General features: G+C 36.6%; 1 protein-coding gene and 4 pseudogenes across 2 annotated transcripts; 2 read left to right on the plus strand and 3 right to left on the minus strand.

Moving 5' to 3' along the window:
- Positions 1-261: 261 nt before the first annotated feature.
- Positions 262-1,635, plus strand: LOC120201630. Of its 2 annotated transcripts, none has more exons than XM_039202205.1 (7): positions 262-432; positions 523-649; positions 743-786; positions 916-1,032; positions 1,113-1,205; positions 1,282-1,388; positions 1,473-1,635. In XM_039202205.1, the coding sequence occupies exons 1-7, from the start codon at positions 413-415 to the stop codon at positions 1,544-1,546; spliced, it is 582 nt and encodes a 193-aa protein (XP_039058136.1). In that variant the 5' UTR covers positions 262-412; the 3' UTR covers positions 1,547-1,635. The 2 variants fall into 2 exon arrangements, with proteins under 2 accessions (XP_039058136.1, XP_039058135.1); XM_039202204.1 differs by having other exon boundaries at positions 301-407.
- A 236-nt stretch (positions 1,636-1,871) lies between these two features.
- On the minus strand, positions 1,872-9,439 carry LOC120201615 (annotated as a pseudogene).
- LOC120201717 lies at positions 6,623-7,686 on the minus strand (annotated as a pseudogene).
- Positions 9,440-11,666: 2,227 nt separating the features above from the next.
- On the plus strand, positions 11,667-14,063 carry LOC120201715 (annotated as a pseudogene).
- A 1,392-nt stretch (positions 14,064-15,455) lies between these two features.
- On the minus strand, positions 15,456-18,628 carry LOC120201719 (annotated as a pseudogene).
- Positions 18,629-21,867: the final 3,239 nt, after the last annotated feature.

The raw sequence follows: 21,867 nt of genomic DNA on the forward strand, positions 1-21,867 counted from the left end.
TAAAAAATAAAATTTATATACTAAAATAAAAATAATAGTTTAAATACTAAACATGTAATATACTTATAAATTAATAAAGTGAACATTCTGTTCTTGTTCAAAATGTACTCGCACAGATTCACTCGGTCTATCTTTTCAGTAAGAGGACTAAAATCTAATATGATATATAATACAAGGATTGCTTTTGTACTTTTACCGTATTTTTCTTACAGCTTTCGTTAAGCAAAAAAGTATTGCTCACTTCATTGAACACAGTCGATCAGTCTTCAGTGAGCAGCGAGTTTCATATATCAACGTGGCCAGAGTTACAGCGGGATAATGGTAGAGTGGTTCTTTTTGACCAAACCGTGGGATAGTCATCTGCAAGTGGCCGACTCAATTACACTCCTCTCGGGTCCCCCTTCCTGGTAAAATGCTCGTCCGTGAAGTCAAGTCTGCTTGTAATTTTGTCGAACACATAGAAGGCTGTTTCTTTTGTTTTTCACTTAACAGCTTTACCCAATATCATATAAAATTGTGCAGTGGGAAGACCTCATTGCTATTTCAGTTCGCGATCAATTCAGTATCACGGTGCCGCTCTGGCAATTCTAAAGTGGTTTTCATATGTAGCCGGCGAAGGCTGGAAACCAAGCCCCCTTATCTTTCCCAGGCATATATTATATCTTCCTTTTGAACCTGCCTTTATGTTTTGTAATTCTGATTAAGGTTTTACGTTTTTTTATGGATTTTTGAAAATTTTCAGGGCATTGATCCAGATTCGGAAATATTTCAGCGAATAAAAATGAAGTGAGGGATCTTCCTTATAACGTATTAATTACATTAATCATTCACAATACATATAATCATATAGAATGTTCAGTATTAGCTACTTGTGTACTCAATATTTGAATTCTGGTGCTCTTAATTTCTTTGAAGATATATTGACGACGATGATGATGAGGGAATCAAGAAGTACTTTGCTGCATTTCACCTCAACGACACGTCTCCAGTTGCTGTTATCGTCGATGATTTCGGAGATTTCTTTGACGAAAGGTAACTTGAGTCCGAGCAGCCTATTTTTGAACATCATTGATTCAACGTTCATCCATTTTTTAATCAGCAATCGTAATCAGGAGCTGTCAAGAGAGACACGGTAATCCTCGTGGACGAGACTTGGCCTTGGTTAGGACTCTAGCTTTGTGTCACAATGCCATAATCCATGCAAAGTAGGTACATTCGAACCCGAATCAAATGTTTTACCATGTTGGGATTAATGGCAAAACACTGCCTACATACATGCAGCAAGAAAGGGCCTTGCAAGCTTGTATTATCCGATACACACCATGGGGACTCTCCAAGGTCTCTGTTTATCTACAAGAGGTGGATTCCCTCTATTTTTACGATCAAAGGTTGTGTTTTCAACTCCGAACCCACTTTACCTTTCATTTCGGATAGGCAATAATATATCATTCCTTGATGTCTCTATGATAAAGGTGATGGTTCGGGATCGTTTCATTTGAAGTATAACAACTATTGGGAAACGGTAGCACTAAGAGCACAAGAATAGCAAAGTACTCGATAGCGTTCCAGTATTTGTTTCTGGAGGGGATTACCGAGGAAGGTGAAGAGCAGTGAATTACTGAACTTCGACTCTTTGATCTTGTAGCTGAATGGTATGATGTTTATCGTGTTGGTTTCTTCCTCTTGAACTTGGTACCCTACTGCCCTGTCTATGCTCAAAGAAATCAAATTGATTTTATTGATAAATGTGATGTACGTTCAAGTTGTGCTTTAAGAATTCCTTAAAAGTGGTGGAAAATCCAAAATAATAAATTGAATCTGGAAAATGAGAAAACAACATGAAACTCTTCTGAATATGGAACAGTTCATACTCAGATTACAACTGAGACAGGTTTGGGAAAATACAAATGCCTATTGGACCAAATCAAATGATAAAAAAAGCTTGATATCCGGCTCAACTTTGGATATAATCGAAGATCCGAGTTCGGGAAAATTTTGCCACGTTGAAAATGGTGGCAACCTGTAAACTTGCGAGCTTGACAATAAACATTCCTCACTATCCTAACAACAAAGAAAAATATGATCTTGCATTTCACCATTGATCGTATGCATCTGCACAATTTATAAAGTGATGCGTATATACACCAACAGACATTGACAACAGCAACCAAAGAATAGCTTATTCCGCTCGGTGCTAAAATTATTCTCTTTTTTGTGCGACTCAGCTGCAATTTTGAAGACCAGATGAGAATGAACGAAACAAGGGTTGCTCCGACAGATAACCATAAAATTACCAACCATTTTGGCAGTGGCTTAGGATATAAACCTTATACGCGTGAAATGGAAAAATAGAAATGGTTAATACAATACACATACTAGAACGCAATTGGTATTACTGTTATCATTGGCGTATATGCAACTAAGACAATTCGAACCAAAATATCGGCATCGTGTTGGAGCATACCATGTCCAAACTTGATGCAAATGAGCAGCTCAATAATGCAAATTGCAAAGGAAAGCCAGCAAAATGATCCAACCTCCTTAACTGGTTTTCTGAGAAAAAATGACAAAGCATTAAAGGTGAAGTATAAAAATTCTTCAACGAGCTCTTAGGGTAGAAAACAAATGGAGAGAAAGAGAAAGTACCGGTCTTGGAGGTATGAGCTGTACTCACGAATTGTCGGTATTGCTATTAGCCACCACAAGATCAGTCTATACACAATCACATGGTTTCGAGGAGGAATCCAGAGACAAAGCTTTAGAAAGAAAGTATTAAGCTCTACTGTCAAGAAGACAATGCAAAGGCTGAGAACTTGAATGAAACGCCATGGATCAAGCAGGGGCTGCCATTCGTCTCTGTCCCACTGTGCTCGTGTGAATTGTAGTAATGTTTGTTTAACCTGGACAAAAGCAAAGAACAATAAGCATTGACAATTAAAAGGTGAAGCGAAGGTTACATTTACGAGCCAAGTGAATAATATGAGAATCGGGAAGTAAAAAGAAAACTATATTTGAAAGAAGGGCCCATATTTGCATTTCCAAGCAGACTTGAGTTTAAATATTGCAGTAGTTTTCACATTAATGGAGGGCAATCACACAACAAGAAAAATACTTTGCCGCTGATGTTAGGCTGGCGACTTATGCCAATCCACTCATAAGTTCTTCCGTCAAAGTATCCAACGGTATGCATTCCAGCCCAAATGCCTACAAGCAAATCAAATATGTTGTCAAAATAGACTGAAGAATCACTAAATCTTAAATTCATGTTAGCAGCAGAGACAACACACATGAGCTCACACCAATATAACTGATAATCGAAACGAGACATTTAAAAAAAATGCCATTCCAAATTAGATTGCATGTTACTTAAAAAGTTATTTAAGGGGTAACCATCAGTGAAGGTGACTGAGGACTATAATCGTAAGCGGCGCTAGAAAAAAGGATTCCACACCGACATTTGTGTAATGCTTATTTTTCAATTGCTTGTGCAATTATGGCATTGTCAGTTTTAATGATTCAGATGCAGACTCATGATATCTCCTAGATCACAGGAAAAGAAAAATAAACGAGAAAAAGACAGCAATACAGGATCTTACCGAACCAGTTACACAACAAATATCAAAAATGATGCTGTCCCACCAGCACGCATTGAAGTTGGACAGCATGTGTCGGAAGGTAAACTGTATATGCCAACACAGTCGTTAGATTACAGATGCAAAACAGACAGCAAGCATGTGAACTTACCAATAGCATGTCTATATGTGAAATTAGAACATGGAAAACGATAACCGTGTCTGATGAAAAAACTAACCTCCATCAACTCAAGTCCAATTGAGAGGACCCATAGAAGTTGCTGATTGCGGATTAATATGGCCTTGCCCCACCAACCAAAGATGTGGGCTAGAACAAATTGATCAAAGAGTGTTTCCTAAAAATATTTTTAAAATCAACATAAGAAAATTAAAAGTCCAAAATACAAAACTATGGTAATGTGCATCAAGAAACGAAGGCTAAAGCATACGATAAAATAGCTTGACCAGGTTATGCCAAAAGAACCATACATAAACATTCTTAAACCTGCTAGAGGGATTTTCAGGAGTATATATGCGACAATCAGCACCATAGGACCTTTCTGGAAGCTCTACATGAAGGAGCAAACAATAATCAGGAAAATGAAATAGAGAATAAATAATAGTAGAGAAGAACGACAAAAAGTCTTCTAGAGTCAAAAGTAGTACCAACACCAAGGTCCGGATGGAGAAACTTCATTAATTGCCTAGCATCATCACGCTTCTGGAAAACAGAATGTAGAGCAACTATCACTAATCCTTTATTCAACTTTGGATGACAGCATATGTACACGGACAAACATTCAAGAACATTATTGAGCTGCAATGTTTTATGCATACATGTACGTTCCATGTTTTTTTTCAAGGCTGCCTGCGAATAGAAAGAGAGAAACAGATGCAATTTGAATTTGATATTTGTGTGTAGTTCACCTAATTTACCTTTGGCAAAGGTGGACATCTTCTGATACTCTTAACTAATGACATGTTAAGAGTAGCAAAAGCTTTAAGTTGTAGAAGGGAAAAGATTTTGATGTTTATGCTCATAATTATGCGCTGCAATGCTTTCTATGCTCATCTAAAGTGGTGCGATATCAAATGTAAACTAACAAAAACTAGAAAAGCTGCAACAGATAAATGAATATATGCATATAAAGTATATAGAAAAAGTAAATAACATTTCCATGGACAAATAGTAAAAAAGCATAAGGAAATTAACCAGAAAAAGCAAAAATGTGAGTGCGACAAGGTAAACAACAGCCATCCCGTGAACTAAACACCAAACTGCAGGATGAGGCCGAACAAGGACCCTGCAAAGAAGTTTAAATTTTGATCACTTAGAGCAATAAATCTAGTAGCTGACCAACCATACTAATACAAAATGTCGGTTTTACTGATTAAAATAAATTACAGAAAGCAGATTAACACTAAAACCATCTGCAATTTTTTTTATTGAATCCTGTCGCTATCTTCTCCAGCCAGCATAGTCTAGTAGAATTGCCATGACATCATCAGAAACCAAGTTTTGTATAGGACATCAAAGGTAACTGCTTTAATGCAAGCCAAGATGATGAATATGCCCCATTTTAAACTTTAACTCCATATTTCTTCCTTAATTTAAAGCAACAGATAGATTTCCATAAACCAAGTGACTGACTGCAGAAATATAATATAGTCATATATACCCACTAGACACAGAAGCCAAGTTAAACAGACCAAGTTCTACAGAAGAAATCAAACTGATAACTTACGTAGGAGTCCGCAGCAAGCAATAAGCAAGAAAAACAGCAATCATTACCAATACACCCCTACAAGAACAGCACACACGAACCATTAAAATATATTAGCAAGTGAAAGACCAAAGACCGTAAACTACCAATAGAGACAAATAGAAACCTTTTTACAGATGTTACAAGATCGTCAGATCGGTGCTCTGAGGATCAAAGGTTCCACTTGCCCAACTGGAAAACGCATACAGACATAAATAAATGAAAATAGAAAAAAATACTAAGTTGAGATATGACTTTAAAGAAGGGTGAAAAAGAAAAAAATGAACTATAATTGAATAACATGATTGATAAGAACCGAGGTTCTATCAAAGGAAATATTGGAAAATTAACAAGAGAAACTAAAATTTGATCACTTCCAGGGGATCAAATCCAAAAAGTTGTCAAAAGGTTTCTTTGGTTATATTTTATTCCTTGGTGACCAAGAATTATGGTTCTCAATCAAAGAAATAGAAAACATTAAAGGAAATTAAAAATTATAATATAAATTCATAAGATTAAAGAATCGATTATTTAAAATAGTAAATTCCTAAAATCAAGGATCCTATCAATGAGTTTGATGATTAAATTCAAAACATGTACCTTGGCTGGCATGATATATTCCTATAATTTACAATGCATTATAATTTAAAAGCAAAGATATAAACTCTAGGTATATAAAAAAAATTCTATGAGCAAGGAAAGATGAGTGGCCAAACATATAAAGATGCATGCAAAATCTAATAAGGGAAAACGCATAATTCAATGTTAAATATCAACTAGATATATAAAGCATACACTCACATAAGAAAGCATGCACCAATAAATAATAATGAAATGGTACGAGGATTGTACGCCCATGCAGTCCATGGATTTAGTTCATCGATGAAACATAATAAACCATCATCTCCATTTTCTTGAATAAGGTGATCCCTTCTCCTCACTCTAGTATGACCATTAGGTTCCATAGGCCTTGGTGTTTCAGAAAATACAACTTGCCCACTGCACAACAACATCAGAAGTAAGATTCTAGGAATGTTCAATAGTTGAGAATACTAACAATGACAATCTTACCATTAAATGAGAAAAAATTGTATCTCGATAAATTACTGTACATACAAAAGAGCAGCACCAGAGACAAAAGTATTGAACCTAAAGGAGGGGACCATTAACATATATGATTGTGGCATCATATAAATTCATTCACTACACAACATTAAATTAGTAACTTTGCAGTACTTAAATAACAATTGCTACAACTGGAGTTCATTGGTTATGCACCAATTTACAAGAATTACGCACCACTGGGTCTTTGAGAGCAAGAAAATTGATCGGAACACCACACCCGGAGGTCCATCTTGATCTGCCGAGAAGCACTGAAGAACTGACTTGGAACCAGGAGAAACCCTAATGACTGTGGGCTATCAACCCGTTTCGGACTGCTCTTTGTGGAGGATTGTAATTTAAGAGTGCTTACATCAGCCTGAGCTTTCACAATTAGTTCATAGAAGAAACCTCTCTCGGTTGAGGGTCCAATCCGGCTCAAGGTGACTACATTCCCCAAAGTCTCAACCTTGTTGTGGAGAATGAGTAAAGAACCTTCCATCTTCTCCCGAAGAATAAGTGACTTTTCAGAAACTCCTATGGTGACGGTTTCTAAACAATCGTAAAGGAAACGTGTTGCAGAATACCTGTGTACATTACCAAAGTGTGCACTTAATTCTTCTGATGAACCCTCAAAGCAGCACTCGGAAAGTGGACATGAACATGGAGCAAAAGAACATGTCTTTTCATGTTTCTGCTTCAAGCTATAACTGAATGCTTCTTTGCAACCGTACTTCAAGTTTTGGCATGACACTTTGACGGATTCCAAAACCTTCTCAATCGCCCTGCAGCGACTGTAGCCAATCGGAGTTGAACAGGATGGACATCTATTCCACATTTTGATACAAAAGTAGAGCAAGCATATGCCCATTCTCACACTGAAAAACAGGGATACTCAAGGCCTCGTAACAGATGGAACAATCAAGAACTTCAGGGTCAGTTAACGTAATTGAAATAGATCCATCTCGAGTAGTCTGAGGGCTCATTGCTCCTTGCTCAGCTCCACATTCCTCCAATTCTTCTTCTCCTTCAGATTCTTCTGCTCCTTCTTCTCCTCCTTCAAATGCTTCCTCGCCTTCCGATTCTTCGTCTTCTTCGGATTCTTCTTGACCTGATCCTTCTATATCAAGAACACGCTCCGCCCTCTGACGCTTAGGGACACGGTTGCTTGGCCCTTCTCCGTCTTCTTCGAACCCCACAGAGAACTTTGCCATTCTCTTCTCTCTTTTTATCCTACACTTTCTTTTTATTTTACGTTTGTTACTAAACCACTCGACTCCTTATCCAACAACCAACTATGGGGTAAAAGACAACCTTAGCATTAGCATTAAAACATTTTCATCACAACAATTTGATTAAGAAATGGAAGGAAAAAGAAAGGATGGAAAGCTTTTCACATCAGATACATCCCTACTCTCTTTATTTCCCCCCCCCCCTTAAAAATGAAAACAAATTTCCTCAAAATGTGATACCATGATATAATTCAACATTCAGTGAATATATATATATATATATATATAAATTGATGGAAGTATGGTAGTTAAGTTCCAAATTTACATAAACCGCAATTAGTGTTGGTTTAGTGGGACGACTGAAGTTTATGTCATCTTAACTGTGGCTGATGATTTGGGTATTACTAAAGCTATAAACACTGTAATGCAGAAGCTTAATCTGCATGACAACCAAAGCCAAAACACATGTTGGGTTGGAATGGGCAAAATGGGGGGACCAATTAAGATCTATTGTAAAAATGTCTAATGAAAAATGAAAGAAAACAATCCAGTAAAGGATGGAAATAAACTAGTAAATCCTTCCTAAAAGCTATGGTCCCTACAGCTTGCCAAGAATTGGAACTCATACTCAATAGCAGTTCATATGATGTGACAATCCACTTTAGTGATATTCTACATCATAATCTATCTACCACATATAAATTATCAAAATATTTGCTTTATAATCTTTATGGTATTTCCAAGCTACCAGGCATTTCAATCATCAAAAAGAAAAAATGTTCACTGGAACAACAAGATAAAAGATGGTTCACACTTGAAGGTGCCTCTCCAAAATTATCATAGAAAAGTGATATTCTACATTGTAATCTATCCACCACATAATTATTATCAAAAACATTTGCTTTACTATATCCTAAGCTACCGGGCATTTCAATCACCAAAAGGCAAAAGAAACCGCGGCACGGCAAGATAAAAAAGATTCATACTTTAGGGTGTCTCCCCAAAACTTATTTGAAAAAGAGAATTTCCTAGGACCATTAAATATGTAAATAAGAATTAAGTTTGCAATCAGCTTTACTGTCCAGGCTTGTAATCATTTTTACACTTTTAAGCAAAAGTATATATATATATATCCCATTGATAACGATCATAAAATAACAATAATAAAAGAAAAAATTAACATCAAACCTAAGAAAAAATAAATATTAAAAAATCAGGAAAAAAGATAAAAAAAAAATCTAAACAACACCCAGCAAAAAAATTCCATATTCACTATTATATAAAAAAGAGTATAAATGATAATTCATTCTTTCTGATAATGGAAACATTAAACACTTTATTTCAATTCAGATCACAGTTTAAACTCATAAACCCACAAAGAAACTGTAGGGTTTAAGACAAATCAGAGTTCAGCTCATGCTGAAAGTTCTTTAAGTTGAAGAATAAATACAGAAGGTTTATGATTAAAATAATCACTAAAAGAGGAGTGTGGATAAATATATCTGACCCATAACTGGAAAAAGGAAAAAGAAACAAATCTGGAAATGCTTCATTGCGTTGCATGTAATGTAATGTAAGCTGAGCAGCATTGATAAAGGAAAGAAATTAAGCAAAAAAAAAGTAAGCTATGGAAAAAGAAATACTCACAGGCACGGCGGATTATTGAAAGAGCATATTTGTTGGAGGGAGAAGACGACGACGTAGAAAGAAAAGAAAGTGAAAGTCTCACTCCCCTCCACTGTAGACTGTAGTGCAGAAAGAGAGATATAAAGCAATATAATATAATATAATATAAATTGAATATTTATATATTGAACAGAGAGAGAGAGAGAGGGGGAGAGAGAGTTGAAAAGTTTGGGATAAAAAGGAAAGCGATTTTTAGGCATTGATTGAGTTTTAATAAAAAGGAATTTTAGCAGCTTCAGGTTCACCTTTCAGGTGCTGGATAGAGACAGGGAAGAGTGGAAGACTTGACCTGGAAGTTCAAACACCAAACATTAATGATAAAACACAATATATAATAAAGTACACAAATTTTCGTCAATTTTTAAAAGTCGATTTTCATTTTATGAATTTTGGTAAACAATAATTTTGGTATAAATTAAATATGAATTGTGGCGAATTAATAATAATTAATTTATTGTAAAATATTAAATATCCGAGAAAAATCTACTTAGTAAATCAGTAAAAATGAAAAAAGAAACAAAATTTATCACCGAGACTCTCAGCATTACAAGTTTATAACAGTTCCTCTCATCAAACCCTAGCATCTCTCTGGAAGGCCAAATTGATGGCTTCACGTCGACTCCTCAGTTCTCTCCTCCGCTCAACTTCTCGCCGATATCTGTCTATATCGTCAAACACTAACCCTCGCCTTTCCTCTCCAATTCCTACGCGCTGCCCTGTTCCCTGCCCTTACTTTCTTTCACGCGATGCTGAGTATGCCACATCTGCAGCTGCAGTTGCAGCTCATGCACCGCCGCAGCCTCCTTCTGCTAAGCAAGGCGGCGGAAAAGGTAAGATAACCGATGAGTTTACTGGAGCAGGAGCAATCGGTCAAGTTTGTCAAGTGATCGGTGCCGTTGTTGATGTGAGATTCGATGAAGGCTTGCCTCCTATTTTGACGGCGCTTGAGGTGATGGATCACTCGATCCGACTTGTATTGGAAGTAGCTCAGCATTTGGGTGAAAACATGGTTAGGACCATTGCTATGGATGGAACGGAGGGACTTGTTAGAGGGCAGCCCTTCCTTAATACCTGATCTCCGATCACTGTAATTTTCCTCTTCTATTTTCAGCATTATATTTTTATTGGAAATAAGATAATGTCGGAAATTAGAACTTGGAGATGCATTGAAATTAATATGGATATCTAATTGAATTTTGGATCTGAGTTATGTTATGAAATTAGTGATATTATTTTGTTAAACAAGCTATAGATTGCATTTTTCAGTGATTCATTTTTCTGAAATTATTAGGCATCTTATTGAAATCCATTACTTTATTCTTCAGTTTGCTACTACTGAGCTTTTTTTTACCATTGTCACTTCTCTTCCGTATCATATTTTTGTGCTTGAATTCACCAAGTTCATAAAAAATTCAATTTACACATTAAACTTTTGATTTGTTATTGTGTTAGTCACTCTGGTATTGGTTTTTTTTTATTTAGTCACTCTTGTATTAAATCGTAAATGAAATGGTGATATAACAACCACATGTGTTGACGTTAATTGATTTTCATTAACATGGAATCCATGTGTTATAGGTTATTTTTTTTGTTTTTTTCCTTTGTTTTTTTATTTTTATTTCCTTCCTCCAAAGATAAAAATTTTACGATTTTATCTTTGTATCACGTTAGTGTTGTAATTATCTTTTTTTAATTTATTCTCTGGCTGTTCAAGATATTGGCGAACTCGTTTTATTATCTCTTATCACTTTAGATTTTACCTAAATCACTTTAAAACTCAACCATAAATTCAAAATTCATAAAATCTCAAACCACTCTGATGTTTGGTCTATAATATCTATCATTTGATTATCGTGAAATCATAATATATAGTTCGTTTCTTCCTTCCGTACCTCCCTAATATTGAGAATTAGAAGAAGATGTTTCATTAAAAAAAACTAAAATAAATTCAAAATTAATAATCTTTTCACAAAAAATAAGAAAACTTTGAGGTCATCTCATAATTAAAAAAACTTACAACTATAATTCTATTAAATATTTAACAATAAAATAATCAAAATAGAAATAAATTGAAAGTTTGATGAATAATTTTTTTTAAATTTTAGTGATTTAAATATAAGTAAAAATAAATTTGAATGAGAGAATAACCCTAAATATCCTTCCTACCCATCAAGATGTCTTCTTTGATCTGCCTGTTGGGTCAACTGAAAGTGCGTTTACTTTACTCTTCCAACTCTCCAACTCTCCAACCCCCTTTGTTAGAAAGGCCAAAATCTCTTATTTATTTATATTCTCACACCCTCCTTTTGATCCCCCTCATCTTCTCTATGGCAACCATTTCCAAGCTCTCTACCCCCAACCCACCCCCTTCTCTTCCTTCTTCTTTCAATGTTCCTTGGGTTCCCTGCCAAGCCTGGTTTTAACTCTAAGCTGGTTTCCTCTTCTTGCTTCTCCTTCAAAAACGACCACCCTTCCAAGGGTTCTTTTGTGTAAGTATATTTGCTTCACATCAACGCACTTTTCTCATAATGGTTTTTTTTTTTGTCTCGTTTTGTTTTCCGTTGTTGCCTGACTTATGAAACCCCGTTTGCTTGCTTTGATGTTGATTGACCTTTGTGTGTTGAACCTTTTTTTTTGTTTTTGTTTTTTTGAAGTTTTTGGTGATGCATGCTGATGTTTTTTTTATTTCATTTCTTTATTTGATGTTGAAATAGCTATGCTTATTTTATTTGATGCTGATACTTTTTGGAAGATTGTTTTCAAATAAGTCGGTCTGGGTTTTGACCTATATGGATTTTTACAAGTAACAGGGCTTATTGCTATTCAGTGTGGTTGTTTGCTTGATATTTTTACCTTTCCTTTTGATTTCAAATGTGTTTTTCTTATTGCAGTGTCGTGTGTTCTCTTGCTGATGGAAATGGTAGTTCAGTAAAGAGGACCACTTTACATGATCTTTATGAAAAAGAAGGGCAGAGTCCTTGGTATGACAACCTTTGCAGGCCGGTGACTGATCTGCTTCTGCTGATCGAAAATGGGGTTCGAGGTGTAACTAGTAACCCTGCGGTAAATACCTGCTATTTTGTTTAGTTCTTTGTTGGTTTATTTTTCTGTATTTGCCTATTTTGTTTTGCTGTAACAATTTTGAAGTATATGGTTGTAGATTTTCCAGAAAGCTATATCAACATCAAATGCTTACAATGATCAATTCAGGTATTCTTGGGGACCCATAATTATAAGAGTTTTGATGAGTTGCATAAGAAGATTGATTGAATGCAAAGTAGATAACTATATTCATGTTTTGCAATTTTCGTGTCATAATATGCCCTGAACTCATTGCCTCGAACAAAAAAAAGAATGATCGTAGAAAATAGAGAAAAACTGAGGCATGCTCATCCATCCTTAGTTTGCTGGCTATCATTATATCCTTACGGTTCGAGAATTGAAATTTTCTTCTTTTTCGTTCTCGTATCTTGACCTTTAAATTACTTGAATTTGTAGGGAACTTGTGCAGTCTGGAAAAGATATTGGGAGTTAGTTGTGAAGGACATTCAAGATGCCAGCAAGCTTTTTGAGCTGATCTATGATCAAACAGATGGAGGTGATGGTTATGTTTCTGTTGAGGTTTCTCCCAGACTTGCTGACGATACTGAAGGGACCATTGTGGCTGCCAAGTATCTTCATAAAGTGGTTGATCGTCCCAATGTGTACATCAAGATCCCTGCAACAGCACCATGCATTCCTTCGATCAAGGAAGTTATTGCAAAGGGCATAAGTGTGAATGTCACTGTATGTTATTCCTAATATCCTGGTTTAAGTTGGAGTGAAAGATGTTGTTTTGAGTTGCATATCATGCATGTATGTAAATTTTGATTTCATTTTTTCTTCACCTGCAGCTCATTTTCTCACTTGCGAGATATGAAGCTGTCATTGATGCTTACTTGGATGGCCTTGAGGCTTCTGGGCTTACTGATCTCTCTAGGGTTACAAGTGTAGCTTCCTTCTTTGTCAGTCGGGTAGACACCCTCATTGACAAAATGCTTGAAAAAATTGGAACACCAGAGGCCCTTGATCTCCGAGGAAAGGTAACTAAAACTGCAATATACATGCATTAAGGTTTGAAAATTAACTGAAGTATATGTTGGGATTTACTTGCATCGTGTCATGGTTACTATTTTTTAGGCCGCAGTAGCTCAAGCAGCTCTGGCATACCAGCTCTACCAGAAGAAATTCTCTGGTCCAAGATGGGAGGCTTTGGTGAAGAAGGGAGCTAAGAAACAGAGATTGCTGTGGGCCTCAACTAGTGTAAAGAACCCTGCCTACCCTGATACTCTATATGTCGCACCTCTTATTGGTCCCAACACGGTGAGCTTTCTTTCTTGTTCAATGAAGACATTATCTTCATTTGTTGGTGAATAATCATGTCACGTGTTTATGCTAAATTTATGTTGTTGCAGGTTTCAACCATGCCTGACCAAGCACTCCTAGCCTTCATCGATCATGGCACAGTTTCAAGGACAATTGACGCTAATGTGTCTGAAGCTGAAGGCATCTATAGTGCACTTGAGAAGTTGGGGATCGACTGGGCCTATGTCGGCTCACAGCTGGAAGACGAGGGAGTGGAGTCTTTCAAAAAGAGCTTTGACAGTCTTCTCGACACCCTGCAAGAGAAAGCAAACTCTCTGAAATTGATTAGCATGTAAAAAAAACAAAAGCCATTGTAATAGGGTGGGTTGAGTTGTTACTGCGTCCACGAGTGAATAAAACAAGCAGGTCTTGGTTCCTGCTGTCAAGTTTTTAGTAGGTGAGCGTTTTGTGAGTGAGGTTCAAATAAATTTGGTTTGGGTTAGTTTTTGTTAAATGAATTTTTTTGTGGGTGTTTCCGTCAATCAAATTCTCTGTTTCTGCGATGATCATGAAATTGAATATGTAAAATCAGCTTTGGAAAAAAGGTTCAAACTTGCTAATTTTGAAATGTTTAAACTTTCTTATATATATAATTAATTATTATGGTTAATGTTCTCTCAAATTCTTCAACCCTACCAAGAGATAAAGAAGGTTCCAAACCTAGGGACGTCCATTGTTGGATAACTTCCAAGGTTTAACGTTCACAGTTCCGATTGCATTTCAAAACAGGTTTAATTTCCATTCATTGTATGCCTTCGAGGAAAATCCATAGCTGTCAAGGTTCTTGTCCCTTCTTTTCTGGTGGTGGCCGTGGACTTCAGCAGGCTGGTTGCCACCTTCGGTCGTTGCCCATCAACTCTTGTTTTTCTTTGCTCTGTCCCCGTCCTTTGATTTGCGTTTTCAATTGTTTTTTTTTTCTTCCCCTCCCATCTTTTTCTTCTTTTCAGACCCTCCACCACTGACCTTTTGGCTTTTTCTTATTCGGCACCCTACCTTTGCGACTTCCAAGTCTCCAATGTCACCCTCTGCACTACTCCTCTCCTCCACTTTTGCTTTATGCTTTTGCTTCCCACTTCCTGTACGAGTTTTATTTTCTCACTTCTCTTTAGGTGGGACAAGCACACATCGTCACCGAACTCCTCCCGAGTGCTGGCACTCCAATGCATCCTGCTGTTGGATTCGGTTTCTTTTGCTCACGACACTTGGAATGGTTTGGTTTTCATCTCCACAAGTTTTGCATGTTATCCTTTATTTGCTGGTTTTAGATCGTGTAGGATTCTTCCTGTGAGAATCGGATCAGCTCATGCAATATACACACCGGTGAGGATTTTTCATGAGCGGTGGAGCGGTTGGAGGCATGACTCTTCTGATCTCACTACGGGCGGGTTGAGGAAGCCTTTCGATTCTGGATATGGGCATCAACCCTTTCGATTCTGGATCCGGACTGCACTTTGCTCTCCGTTATCGAAATGATGAGAAATGGTCTAACAATGCCCCTACATCATTCTGCGCTCCGGTTACCAATTTAGTTTGCCGTGTGACTTTCCTGCTTCGGCCTTGGTGCTGAGGGCTCAGGCCCCATTAACCTTTGTTTTGCCTGTTGAATAAGCGATGCATATTGCTAAATCACGGTATTCATTTCATTTCGATGAATAAAGGCTTTCTTTACGGTAAAAAAAAATTATAAGTCATGATAACTTGTCATACTGCGTTCTTTAAGGAACCAGGCAAAATGTACACATCTGCTTTGAGTTTTCACTTATTAAATACTAACAAGTAAAAAAAAGAAGGTTTTGGTTTCCATTTCCTCTTTAATAATCGAGGAAAATCATCTGGAACATAAATCAAAAACACACTCTGGTACATTTAATCGCAAAAAAAATGAAGTCTCTCCGGCAATGGCATGGTCGACACTATCTAGGTTATTTTTGCAGCTAACCAAGAGATAAAATGAAGGTATCGTCATAATCATGTATGGATGTACTTAAGCTGCGGATTCCTTGGCAATCTTGTCTGCCTTAGCAATGACCTCCTCTATTCCTCCAACCATGTAAAATGATTGCTCTGGAAGATCATCATACTTTCCATCCAACACACCCTGTGACAATCATCATGATTATTGACAATTAATGCTACTCATAACCACACAATATACAAGAAGTTGAAATGTATGCCATCCCACGACCAAGGAATAAGCATTTTCAATCTATCTGGGTTTAGCCAAGTGTTGCATAACTCAGCCACTTATTTTAATAATGAAGGATATCATTCAATGTATACACCCATTACAAATAACTAGTAACTTTGTCATGCATGCCACAACATACTATAACAGAAGCCAGGCAGAGATAAAAATTGGTACCTGGAAGCTATTGATGCTCTCTTTCAACTCCACATACTTGCCGGGAGCACCAGTGAACACTTCTGCTACATGGAAAGGCTGACTCAAGAACCTTTGGATCTTACGAGCATGAGCAACAGTTAACTTATCGTCTTCACTGAGCTCATCCATTCCCAAAATGGCAATGATATCTTGCAAGTTCTTGTAGTTTTGGAGAACCTTCTGCACGCCACGAGCAATATTGTAGTGTTCCTCACCCAAAATATGAGGAGAGAGCATACGAGATGTAGAATCCAAAGGATCAACAGCAGGGTAAATACCAAGCTCAGAGATCTGATAAAATAAAGGAACATGTGATATGAACAGAGAGCCTCAGGTAATCATAAAGTAACATGGGATAGAGCATCACAAAAAATGCTACATGTAACAATACCTGCCGGGACAACACAGTTGTAGCATCCAAGTGAGTAAAGGTTGTTGCAGGAGCTGGATCAGTCAAGTCATCAGCAGGCACATAAATGGCTTGAACAGAAGTGATAGAACCTTTCTTGGTGGTGGTAATACGCTCTTGAAGGCCTCCAAGATCAGTAGCCAAAGTTGGTTGGTAACCGACAGCATATGGAATTCGACCAAGCAAAGCAGAAACCTCTGATTTTGTCTGAAAAAAGAATACAAAGACACAATTCAAGCCATCCGCAACATATAACATGTCATAAAGTGTTTCAAAAGCATCCACAATAAGCCAACTCACTTGAGTAAAACGGAAAATGTTGTCAATGAAGAGAAAAACATCCTGCCCTTCGGCATCACGGAAGTGTTCAGCAACAGTCAAACCAGTAAGGCCAACACGAGCACGAGCACCAGGTGGCTCATTCATTTGACCATAGGCAAGAGCACGTTTGCTTTCGGCCTGGAATTATACAAAAGCAAAAAGCAACAAGGATAACATACAACAAAATAAAGAAATCTGGACAAGATGAATAAGATATTGGGTATTTACCTGCTTGTCACCTAGCTTGATGACACCACTCTCAATCATTTCTCTATACAAGTCATTGCCCTCTCTTGTACGTTCTCCAACGCCGGCAAACACCGAGAAACCACCTATGTGTAGAAACTAGTAATATAAGAATAATAAACAATGTGCAAACTCTAAACCAACGGCAAATATAACGTAAAACCAACCATGAGCTTTAGCAACATTGTTGATAAGTTCCATAATAAGCACAGTCTTTCCTACACCAGCACCACCGAAAAGTCCGATCTTTCCTCCTCTTTGATAGGGGGCAAGGAGGTCAACAACCTGCAAAAAAAACAAGAGAAAGATTTTGACTAACATAATCTCATCCATATTCAGACAACAGAATATGTAAATAGAAGTTCATCCTGAAACTGCATAAAATCTTTCCACAAGAAAGGGAAGAAAGAATAGCATGGCATAAAAGAAATAAATAATGATTACCTTAATGCCAGTGACAAGGATCTGTTGTTAAGTCGCTTGGTCGACAAAAGCTGGCGCCTCTCTGTGAATGGGCAAGTAGTGGTCGGTTTCTATTAAAAATTAAACAGTTGGTTAGACTTTTGCACCAGTATACGATACATTGTTGAAAGTACTAAAATGTTAGTAAATCTCTTACTGAGTTCGCCTTTCTCATCAATGGGCTCTCCAATAACATTTATGATTCGACCAAGAGTAGCTCTACCAACAGGCACCTGACCAGAGCAATCAAACAAGATTGAGCAGCTAGTCAAATTCAAGGAAAAATCATTATACGGTAGAGACAAGCGAAAATGGTAAAAAGCTCAGTAGTAGCAAACTGAAGAATGAAGTTAAAAATTTCATTAGATGCCTACTAATTTCGGGAAAAATAATCACTGAAGAAAAGTAATCTTTAGCTTGTTTAAAAAAAACTTATCACTAATTCCAGAACATAACTCAGATCCATAATCTAATCAGATATATATCTTAATTTCACTGCATTACCAAGTTGCATTTTCCGACATCTTATTTTTAAAAAAAAGAGAAGAGAAAAGTTACAGTGATAAGAGATCCGGTATTGAGTACGGGCTGCCCTCTAACAAGTCCCTCCGTTCCATCTATAACAATGGTCCTAACCATGTTTTCACCCAAGTGCTGAGCTACTTCCAGCACAAGCCGGATCGAGTGATCCATCACCTCAAGAGCCGTCAAAATAGGAGGCAAACCTTCATCGAATCTCACATCAACAACGGCACCGATCACTTGACAAACCTGACCGATTGTTCCTGCTCCAGTAAACTCATCCGTGATCTTACCTTTTCCGCCGCCTTTCTTAGCGGAAGGAGGCTGCAACGGAGCAGGAGCTGAGGCCGCGGATGTGGCGTACTCAGCATCGCGTGAGAGAAACTAAGGGCAGGTAATAGTGCGACGCGTAGTAATTGGAGGAAACAGACGAGGGTTAGAGTTTGACGGCTAGACAGAGATCGACGAGAAGTGGATTGGAGGAGATAACTAAGAAGTCGACGTGAAGCCATCAAATCGGCCTTCCAGAGAGAGGCTAGGGTTTGATGATAACAACTTTTCTAAGAGCGATGTCGGCTAGCTGATTTCGTTGTAATATTGCTGAGAGAGTCCGTGATTTTTTTTTCTTTTTTACCGTTTAACTGTTTTACTTGGAGTGTTCTTTTTTCGAATAAACCAACTTTTAGTAATTTTTAAAAATAATTTCTTATTATTCGGTAAATTACACTTTTTAATATCTAAATTATAACTTCTGATTCATGTTAATACTTAAAATTTATACTTTTAGATTAAATTTTTAATTAATCCTTTTATTTTTAAATTAATTTATTTTGATCGAAAATGTAATGCATACAACCCTAACAACACATAAGAGTGAAGAGAGGAAGGATATACAACCCTAACCACCCATCAATAAGTTCCTATAGAAAATTTTAAAGATAACATATTTAAGACTCAATTGAGATTTATATAATTGCCCATTAAAAGTGACGGTAGTCAGATTCGAATATGGCCTTACAAGTTCATATTCTTAAATCTCAACCACTTGTATCATCACTTGTTGGCTAGATAACAAAATTTTAGTTACAGTTAATACGAATATGTCGTGAACATATACAAATGAAATATTACATCCAATATAGAAGTATGAATACTTTATAGAAAATTCAGGCAAAGCTTCTGATCACAAGATTGAATTTTCCTGACTATGCAAATTTAATTAAGTTAGTTATATTCCTATAATCAAAATGCCATTGGGATCAAATTTTAATGTTCAATTTAAAAGCAAAATAACTAAAAACTTAGTATGTGTAAATAAGATAATTATGAATCTGGATAATTCTAAATATACAACCCTACAATATCATATTAGGCAAATGAGACAATCTTGACTAAGAAAAAACAAGTCAACAATGACTTACAAAGAGTTTAGAAGAGGTTTGGGGAGTTCGAAGAGAAAAATACAACTTAGTGAGGCTTTGATTTTCTACCGCAAATACCCCTGAACCATAGCGAAAAATCGACAAGGAAAGACTCGAATATCAAGTTTTATTGATTATAAATATAGTATATTTATAAAATTCATAAATTTGGTTAATGTTACTGTTGATATAGAATGCATAAATAATTGAAGTAATTAAATAATTTTAGTTCAACTGATTAAATTGATTTTAATCAGATTTAAATATTGGTTTATACCTTCACAAAGAAAAGAAAATCAAAAAATAACATCAGTGATCAAAAATGTCTTATAATATACGATTTTAACCAACTTTTTTTGGATTTGCCAAAATGACCAACTAAATCGCAATGCGATCTATAATTCGCAACGCGATCTCCGGTATCGCAAATCAGTTTCCAGATTCGCAACGCGATTCTGATTATCGCATTGCGATTTCCTAAATTCGCGTTGCGATTTTCCTAAATCGCAATGCGATTACGTAAATCGCAATGCGATTACGTAAATCGCAATGCGATTACGTAAATTGCAATACGAATTAGGAAAATCGCAAAGCGATTACGTAAATCGCAATGTGATTACGTATTCGCATTGCGATTTACGTAATCGCATTGCGACTTTCCTAATTCGCATTGCGATTTACATAGCGTCATTCGTATTAACGCGTATTTTTTTTTTCAAATTCCAAACACGAATATATTAATATATCGGAAACTGAACCGTCCACAGTATATCCCGTAATCGCAACTCATAACCTAAAACCTAAAATCACAACTCAGTCACTTCTCCATCTCTCACTCTCTACGGCGAAATCCGTCCCCATTTCCGAAGATTTCCGTCCCCATCTCCGGCGAAATCCCTCACAACCATTCACGGTCAGAAATCTCTCACAATCATTCAGAAATGAAAAATCAACCTCCGAGGGTTAGTTTTTTTAATTATTTTTATTTTGAAATTTTTGCATTATTTTAGGTTTTTCATATTGAAATTAATGATAAGTTTACTGGTAATTTCAATAATAGATTAACCATTTCACTTAGATTTCTTATTAAATTCATTCGATTGCTGCTAATACTGTTAAACTATTTAGTCTTTAACCCTGTGAAGTTAGTATTTGTCTTTGTTTTGTCTTTTGGTTGAAGTAATGCAGAAGAAGAATAGTTTCTAAACTTAAAATCGCAACATTAAAATGAAAATCGCAACACGAAAATGACTATCGCAACGAGAGAAATGAAAATCGCAACGAGAGAATCATATATAAACAAGTTATTAATAGTAGACGTTTAACTTTGTTTGAGTTTTTATATTTTTAGGATGCCAACACTCCATTAATGAGACTGACACCCACGGAGGCTGAGCTTGCCACTGATTGGTGACAAGCTAGTCAGCGTTTTCTTGATGGCACGAATGATGAGCAGCCTCCACTTCCTCCACTTCGAGAGCCATCACCTCACCGAGAGCCATCACCTGATCGACCCGACTATACACCTCTACAACGAGAGCCATCACCTATCCCGTCACATCATCGAGCCTCTTCTCTACCATCACCTCATGATAGGAGACCGGCAAAGATGCCACGACTTCTATCTCCATGTTCTCCACCTCTACCTCCACGGGATGAGTCAAGGGAGTTACGTGATGAGGTCAATGCCTTGCGTGAGGAGATCGGTACTCTACGCGATAACGATGGTGCATGGCGTGTGGAGGTGTCTACTTTACGTGGTGAGGTTGCCGCTCTACGTGAGATGGTAGTATCGTTGCAGAATGAGGTTCATACTCTACGCAACGAGGTAAGTTTAAGATTTTCCATATTTAACTTGATGATAAATTTACTCGTAATTTCACTTAGATTAACCATTTCACTTAGATTGCTTAGTAAATTTATTCGGTTGCTGCCAATACTGCTAAACTGTTTATTAACACTGTGAAGTTAGTATTTGTCTTTTGTTGTCTTTTGCTTGAAGTAAATTTATTCGATTGCTGCCAATTCTGCTAAACTGTGTATTCTTTAACACTGTGAAGTTAGTATTTGTCTTTGTTTTGTCTTTTGGTTGAAAGTAAATTTGTTCGGTTGCTGCCAATTCTGCTAAACTGTGTATTCTTTAACACTGTGAAGTTAGTATTTGTCTTTGTTTTGTTTTTTGGTTGAAAGTAAATTTCTTCGGTTGCTGCCAATTCTGCTAAACTGTATATTTTTTAACACTGTGAATTTAGTATTTGTCTTTGTTTTATCCTTTGGTTGAAAGTAAATTTGTTCGTTTGCTGCCAATTCTGCTAAACTGTGTATTCTTTAATACTCTGAAGTTA

This window comes from Hibiscus syriacus, unplaced genomic scaffold (genome assembly GCF_006381635.1).
Source record: "Hibiscus syriacus cultivar Baekdansim isolate YM2019G1 unplaced genomic scaffold, ASM638163v2 tig00007895_pilon, whole genome shotgun sequence".
In the NCBI taxonomy this organism is placed as follows: Eukaryota; Viridiplantae; Streptophyta; class Magnoliopsida; order Malvales; family Malvaceae; genus Hibiscus; species Hibiscus syriacus.